This window comes from Anastrepha obliqua, chromosome 4, assembly GCF_027943255.1.
Source record: "Anastrepha obliqua isolate idAnaObli1 chromosome 4, idAnaObli1_1.0, whole genome shotgun sequence".
Lineage (NCBI taxonomy): Eukaryota > Metazoa > Arthropoda > Insecta > Diptera > Tephritidae > Anastrepha > Anastrepha obliqua.
In genome coordinates this window covers 10,442,263-10,450,924 of record NC_072895.1, presented here as the reverse complement: position 1 = coordinate 10,450,924, position 8,662 = coordinate 10,442,263, and the positions used below count along the sequence as shown (strand labels likewise).

At 39.6% G+C, this 8,662-nt stretch overlaps 1 protein-coding gene across 1 annotated transcript; it reads right to left on the bottom strand.

Annotated features, from left to right (window-relative positions):
* Positions 1–1,024: 1,024 nt before the first annotated feature.
* LOC129246299 (nucleolin) lies at positions 1,025–7,737 on the bottom strand. Its single transcript, XM_054884997.1, has 2 exons — positions 6,614–7,737; positions 1,025–3,358 (listed from the first exon to the last, which is right to left on the bottom strand). Exons 1-2 carry the CDS (start codon positions 7,376–7,378, stop codon positions 2,915–2,917), a joined length of 1,209 nt encoding a protein of 402 aa, XP_054740972.1. The 5' UTR covers positions 7,379–7,737; the 3' UTR covers positions 1,025–2,914.
* Between the last annotated feature and the right edge of the window lie 925 nt (positions 7,738–8,662).

Sequence of the window (8,662 nt, the reverse complement as noted above, 5' to 3'; positions counted from 1 at the left end):
GAAAGGCCGCTCAAAATAAAATATGTAAGAGGAATCTGACTAACTTTTGTTTCGCTGCTGGTAGGTCGACCATGGCATTCATCTCAGTTAGTCATAAATTAGCTCACCTTACTCAATCTACTAATTGGTCTAGAGCTCTTTTAGATTTAAATTTAGATGTAGATTTAATGGACCTTGTGTTCTTTTATGCCTTCTACTCATCACAGTACTCATCCGAACCCAGTTTCCTTAATAAAATTTAGATAGAACTGAGATGGACTGAGCGTATGTACCTTTCTTCCGGTTGTAAATGGCTGCGATGTTTCAACCTTCTCCGCGCTTTAGCGCTGCATTCAAGGAGAAGATGCATTGGAGTTTTCTGGGATTGGTCACAGAAACGACAAGAGTCATTGGACCATATCCGGATCATGTACATTCTCAGGTGCTCCTTTGGGAGAGTTATTCGATTTTTAAACCTCTTATGGTTGTACCCTCCCAATAAGGATTTCGCCTGGTGTAGCCCCATAGTTTTGTGCAGTTCACCTCCCTTTGCTTTAGCTCTTCACTTCTAATCTTCTCTTTGATGTTGTGTTGTCTCCATAGCACGAAAGGGTTCTTGTTCTATTTATGACAAGGCCGCAGCCTCTCTTGCCAATGCGTCCCCTATTTCGTTCCAAGTTATATCCCTGTATCTGGGACCCAAATTAGTCGGATGCGAATGTGTGTAGCGAACAGATTTAGTTTCTCGGTACACTCAAGGACCAGTGAGCACTTAATCTCACAAGCTCAATAGTCTATCCACAATTAAGTGGGTTCGCTAGTCTGTATGCGGTTGTTGTTGCTGTTGCTTTCATGGATTTGAAGGTCAAGAAATTCGCCAATAAGAATCCTCTGTAAGTCCTCTGCATTCTTGGTAAGTGCTCATCTTAGCGTTTCGTAGCCAGAGTTGGCTAGTCGTACGTTGTATGGCGATTTGTGCGTTGGTAACTTTTGTATTTTTTTTTTAACAGTTCGAATTAAGTGGACTAGGAAGCAAACAAACAAATGTGTTTGGGACCAAATTCGTTGGTACCTTTTATTTGGAATATTTTCTTTCAATCGGAATTAAATATTCATTAGAATAGCGATTTTTATTGTTTCTTTTTATTATATTTATTGGCCAGCTCCCTTACACTGTGCGCCGACGTTTTTGGCTTCAAAAATGTTTGATTACTTTTATGAATACAAAAATCGTTAATTTTAAAATTAAGTCCAAAGGTTCTTGCTACACATACTTATACAAAAAGCACATGCACATTCTTACAAAGCTTATTCGCGTCGTGGCTTGTGACACATCCACATGTACTACAGTATATAATATAATTTTATAATATAAATATTCCATACATCTAATAATTTTCATATCATTTTCAAAATTTCAGATTTTCTTACACAAACAAACAGAAATAAAATAAATGATGTAAAATGAATTCTCTACGTAGTTAAGGTTTCTAGTTATATCTCATTTCCTTTTTTTTTTTTGTTTTTTGTAAATTACGAACGTCAATTTAATTCGAATTCTCATTGATATTCTTTGAGTTGAAGTAACCATTCCGTTTTCTCTTGTTTTTTATAACTTTGCGAATTTTGAGCATTTTTTTTTAATTATGTCAACCTACAAACTTAGCCTAAATTTGAGCCTCTTCTACTTTTTGTGACTGCCTGCCTTTGTGGAAATGAGTTTTTATTAAACTTGAATTTGGCTTGAATTAACTTTCTCACGTTATATGTATGTATGTCTGTATGTACTTACTCGTATGTATATCTCATAGTAGTCAAAGATTGGACCTCTTTCGCTCATTGGGCTGACTTAGTCAAATCTCAAGTCGGATAAAACAGCTTACAGCCTTATGCACAACGAGCACTCAGACAGAACATCTTGCGGCCTTATTCTCTACGATGAACAAACTGTCAGATGAATGGTTCGTATGCCGACTAAATCGCCTCTCATCCGAGTTCTATAATTTACGCGTTCTTGTTCGACGAATGAACTGTCACATGAATGATTCGTATGCCAACTAAATTACCTCTCATCCGAGTTCTATAATTTACGCGTTCTTGTTCGACGAATGAACTGTCACATGAATGATTCGTATGCCAACTAAATTGCCTCTCATCCGAGTTCTATAATTTACGCGTTCTTGTTCGACGAATGAACTGTCACATGAATGATTCGTATGCCAACTAAATTGCCTCTCATCCGAGTTCTATAATTTACGCGTTCTTGTTCGACGAATGAACTATCACGTGAATGATTCGTATGCCACCTAAATCGCCTCTCATCCGAGTTCTATAATTTATGCGTTCTCGTTCGACGAACAAAGTGCCACACGAATAATTCGTTCACTCACAAAATCATTTCCTATTCGCATTCGGTAACCCACGCATTCTCTACATTCGTCTGCCTTTCGTGCTCTTCTACTGCTTACCTTTGCTGGCAGAGCTCTCTCTCCCGACCAATCACCACGAGGACAAATATACGAAACAACGATAATCTATTACGTTTGTCAGCGCGTTAGTGGAAACCAAAATAATACGCGAACCAACTTCAATCGCAATATATTTGATATATTTTATTTCGCTCTTTAATGCTGAGGCTTCGCTCAATATTTTTGTTTCGCGAAAGCTCTTCGCCAATGACTTGAACTCCAACTACGTTATATTATTCGTTCTGTAGATTGGCTGATTAAACCTCGGAGCGTCAAAGTTACGACCTCTGACTCTAGCATAAACATATTAATATAAGTTTAATGTGTTTTTTAAAATTACTTACTCAGTAAATTACAGAGTATTTTATAACTTTGCTCCTATTTTCACTAATTAAGTATTAAAATCTGATAATAATTATTAGATACGAATACATTTAATTACATATATTTCGGTGCGATCCGCAAATTTACTCATCATCATCGTCCTCCCCATCATCCTCATCGTCATCGATGTCTTCTTCATCGAGTTCTTCTTCTTCATTGTCATTTTCGTCAGTGCTATCGTTTCGTTTTAGCAATTTCATCCCGGGTTTTGTGGTAATTTTCTTTTGAAGTACTTTGCTAGTTCCCTTTTTGGCTTTGGACGCAACTGCTTCATCGTAATCCAACTCATCGTCTTCGTCATCTAACTCATCATCGTCGTCGTCGTTGTCATCATCATCTTCGCTGTCATCGTCGTCATTGTGTTTCCGTTTATTCAATTTCTGCAGTTCGTTCTTTTTTACTTGCTCCTTGGCCAATTTGTTGAGCTCAGTGGTGTCCATAATTTTTACGCGTCGATTATTTGGATCCAAGCATGTCACCTTGATGGTCACAAAATCGGACAAACGCTTGTCATCCCAACTGGAATACTGAAGAAAAAATGCAAAATTACACACGAAAAAGTCTTAGAGTGTTAAAGAAATTTCAAGACAAAAAAAATATTTATCAATTCCCCTAAATAAATAAATATTTCATATAGTCTGTAGATCCTGGAATGAATATGAATTAAGAGATCCGATGAAATGGCACTAAAACAAATAATAAAAATAAAATTGTATTGCAGGCCTTTAAAGGTCTTAATTGAGGATTGGTTACTATGCTCAAGCAGGAACATTTATTTTCACCATTTTCAGCAATGGACCCATAGAAGATGCATGATTTTGTAGCCATATTTACTTGATGCGAAAAAGGTTCTTCAAAGTGCATTCATTTCTAACAATTCTTGTCAATAGAACCACGCCCAACCTCGTGAGACCCGTGAACTCTTTACTGAACATTGTCCAATAAATATTGCACACAAAAGGCTGAGGATCTTCTAAAATAAATGCTGCCCAGATAATGGAAAAAGTGTTTTCTAATAGTAGTCGCGCCCTGACAGGCAATAGCAAATCGCCGAGTGTATGGCTGTCATGGAAAAGCTCCTCATAAAAACTATTTGTCGTTCCGAGACGGCTCAAAATTAAAGGCCCCTCTATTTGTGGAACAACATGTGGACGCACGCTACAAATAGGGGCAAGATATTGGCCAAACACCATTTTTCTTTTTTTCCTTGTTCACTCCTCTCGGGAGTATAGGGCCTCGACAAGACTTGTCTTGCGTTGGTTTTGTTAATTTATTTGATTTATGCTACCAGTCCTAAGCGGTGGAAATGCCCACTTGTCGTTGCTTAGGAACAACGCCTTCTTACTGCTTGGAGCGCCATCTGTGTTTCACATTTGTATGGCAGAAGGATCCCATAGATGGTTCAGGAGTTTGGTGTGTCTGCGCCACTGATGCAATATGTCACTGTTTGTTTTTGCTTGGCTTAGCAGCCACAATGCAAATAATCCGCTGACTATTGTACGGGAGTAAGGATGGAAAGATAAGTTTTTGGGGTTGAGGAATGAAATTTTTTTTTGCCAATTATTTATTTTTTCGTTTTTATAGTTTATAGAGGATAATAATTAACTCGAAACCAATTTCTTAAACAAAACAATATTTTATGTTCCCCAAAACCGCATGATTAAATTAAATTAAATATGGAGATCTTAGAACGAAATTGGATTACGTATGGCATATGGCGGGCTGCGGAACAGCCGAGCTCCCTGTGCCCAATAATGATCTTAGAAAAACTTCCATTACGCTGGTAAAATGCAGGTCCAATGATATGAGACGTGTGGCTGTATTCATTGGCCTATTGGCAGCAAAGTCAGATGGTTAAGACCATTGCCCATTTTTTCTTGGAAAATGCTGCTGAACACGTCATTTCGCTCAACGGAGAGCTCTAAAGAGGAAAACTAAATGATTTTTTTGTGTCCGCAAATTGAAGACATAGACCTGACCGACCTTTGGTTTCCATGCCATAATAGATCTTTTGCGCGCCAAGTCCCATAATCGTATTATCAGCCATCTCGGCGTTGTCAATTGACCACCTCGAAGCAGCTGTGGGACGCCGTTAGACTCATTTGTGTATAGTGCGTTAAAGGATCGATATTATACGAAAAACTCATTAACGTTTTTGGCCTCTATGATGGATATCGAGCAAGCCATACGTGAGATACTATCAGAAGCAGTATCCGAGGTTTTGGAGAAACTGGGTTAATAGACTGCGCCATTGCGAAACCAGCCGAGACAGAAACATGATTGAAATTGTGTTTCTTAGGTTAGGTTGGATTGAAGCGGTTGTCCTGCGGGATACACTCAGGCTCATAGGCCAATGTGATGCCGCGTGGGGAGCTTGTTCCTATCTCTCCTAAAACCAGTGTGTGCTTTTCAAAAATTTTAGAATATCTCTGATTTCTGCAGAAGTGAGATCTTCCAACTCAGTAAAAAATTGTTTACCTAGAATAGTAAACCTGCGTCTGGATAGAGCAGGACAGGTGCACAATAGGTGCGAGATTGTCTCTTCCTCGTCCTCATCTAAACAACTTTTACAGAAGTGACGTATTTGCACACCCTTCCTTTGGGCGTGTCTACCTATTAGAATATGTCCCGTTATGACTGAAATCAGTGTGCTAAGACTGTGTTTATTTTGGTTTAGCAGAGATTCTGTGCATTTAACATTTAGAGTTGGCCACAGGTGACGGGCGATTTTGCAGGTGGCTTCGTTGCGCCATCTATCGTTTGCTTTCTTTACAATTTCTTCAAGGATGAGTAGCTTACATGTTTGTAAGCGTATCCCTATGTCGTTGTCTATGTACTCATCGGACAATTTGATGCCGAGTCTCGCTAGTTCATCGGCTCTGCTGTTACCCGCAATATCGCGTTGGCCCGGAACCCATTTACTTTTAAGTGAAATGACTCAGCCATCTCGTTAAGAGATGTGCGGCATTTCATGGCTACCTTGGAGGTTGTCGACGGTTTTGTGAGGAATTTCACCGCCGCTTGGCTATCAGTGAAAATGTAGATATTGTTTTCGGATATCGCTTGGCACTGTCTCAGTGTCGCGCCTTTCAATATTGCCATCAGTTCAGCCTGAAAGACACTACAGTAGTCTCTTAAATAATGTGTTTCTTAAATAATGGGGTAATTTACGCTTTCGAATAAGCAGGAAACTTTGCTCATATCTCGTTTTACATAAAACTTATTTCAAAAGTTGGGAAGTTGTTGGATAGTGCGCCTTGAAGTACATACGCAACATCAACTTTTCGGCTCGAAACAGCTTTTGATTAGTGCAGAAATGCAGAAATATTTTCACCACACACTGTGGTATTTTTCACGTTGTTGATAGCGTTACTAAGGCGGCTGGATACCGATTACTAGAAAAGGTTACACTATTGCGCAATAATTTTTAGTGATAACAAAACACTTTGAAAGATGACGGGTACTCGGGTTAGTTGTAATTTGGCGTTTGGCTCTTTCCCGCTATCATAAGCTGCGCCTACAATGCAAGGCATTAGTGGTACATTGCTTAATAGTGGCATAAAATCTTTCCTACTATCTGTTACTTGCGTTTTCTTCTGTAAAAACCTCATTCCAGCACAACTAAAAGGCTTAACGCGTTGAGTTTTGTCGCAGAAAGGCCGCACATTTTCAGAAATTGCCGAATTTTATGACCTACTTTTTTCATTTTGTGTTGTATCCACATTTTCATTTTCTACTCTCTAAATACTCTTGAAATGCATGCAAATACTTCTGCAACTCACCACTGAACTGGATGTGAAGAGCAGCTCCTCTGGTGCGGTCTTCACACGTATATATTTCTGCAATAAATTATTAGCATCCTTACGCCACAAACAAAGTCGATTATTTTTGCAGTAATCCTCGTTTAAATCACGCTTGTATAACAACAACTCAAGTGAATGATGAGCAACTGAAGAAGAAGTACCGGCAGCCGCCGCGCCGGAGACGGATGCCGTGGTGCTTTTTTCTGTGAATTGTTTCTTAGGTGGCAAATTATTCGCAGCACCTGCACCACCACCACCAGCACTACCGTCACTAGCGCTACCTTTCTTTGTGGTGGCCGCAGTAGTTGGTCCGCCAGCATTTGCTCCAGTCGCAGTGGATGCTTGCGCTTCATAGTCTTCATAATCGTCCAACTCTTCATCACTCAACTCTTCATCCACCTCAGCATCGTCGTCATCAGCATCATCGTCACTTTCTTCGTAGTTAGCAGGCGCTTTTCGTTTAGTCGCCGCTGTTTGCTGTTTACCACCGACGCTCGCAGCGCCTTTACGTTTCCGGCCACGCTTAGCACTGCTGCCTCCACCTCCGCCGGCGCCGCCACCGCCGCCGCTGCTGCTGCATGTACCAGCGGTGCCAGCCGTACGCGTCTGCTTCTGCTTTTTACCATTTTTGTTGGTCGAAGAAGAGGCGGCTGGACGCCAATCCTCCTCAGAGTCATCATCCTCGCTATAATCCTCCTCGGAATCCTCGAAAGTGGTGGTTACCAATTCTGTGCGACTTCGCATGTTGATGCGGCGCTCAAAAAACTATGTTGGTGAGATGAGAGTGGTGCGAGTGAATGATGGTGGGCAACGGCAACAGAATTAAATATGCGCCCAGTGAGTAGTGAGTGGGTGGTTTTGCTCTACACAGATTTTGCAAATTTTCGTTTGAATAGTCGGAAGGTTTTTGTTCATACAAATTTTGCACTTTTCACTTCACTTACTTGAATTTCAAATGCATTCAAGTGAATCGTTGAATTAATAAAATTATTTATTATCTAATTTTGCAATTAATTTCACCACAAACAAATAGATGCAAAATATTCCGTTTTCTGTTCGTTTCGTCTGCAATTCAAGTCAGCGCTTCGGCTAAACGTGAAATTCGTTTTTATGCTTTTTCTTGTGCAGCTACTTTTCCTGGTTTGCAAAAACTCTCACAATTGCGCTCGTTGCCTGAGTACTCAGAAGTTATGTGTGTGGGTGTATTTTCTCTATTCTACCGTTATTTGTTCCTTTCCTCAGGACAATGTACAATTCAAAAGTTTACTTGTTGTTTGGCAGACAATTTGCACTCGCAAGTCTTATCCCAATGTTGCTAGAAAAAAATAGAAGCCGAAGCATGGAGAGCATCTTTGCAAATGAAAATCTCTTGACTTATGGGGGATGAAAGCTGTGACGAAACCAAGTGTAGAGCACACCATCTCTGATAACAAGGACTTTGTGGGGAAAAGCTCTCCGTAGTTGTTTGATACGCTCACATATATGTATGTATGAATTTGCGCAGCTTTGTCTGAAGCACTCTCTTGCTCGTTTCCTCGGAAGAATACGTCTCCTTAACTGTTCACCGGTTCTTAACTTAAAATTATATTAAATATGCGAGCAGTGGAAATCTATTAAACACGAACACCATTTAAAAGCTTTACAAGTCAAAGCTTTGTGGCCTATTTGCGAACTATCTAAAAGCTACTGTGTCTATATTTCAATTTTTGTAATGTGAAAGCTGCTTATTTTGCAGTTGACTTGTTGTTTGTGCGCGAATTTTTCTGTGGTGGAATTTTTGATTAAGTAAATTTCCCAACTTTTCTAAGTACATTTTTTTATTTATTTTTTATTATATTACATTGCGATTCCTCGTAGTTACAAAGAAAAATTTTATTAACTAACGCGCAATTTGTTTAGAATTAGAAAATAAGCTATATACAACAATTAACGCTAAGGTGTGGTTAGTACATTAAGTCTTTGGGCTTTTTGCGTTTCAGTCTACTTCTCCAATTAGCTGGATTAGCAAGAATAGAGGCTTCCGTATTA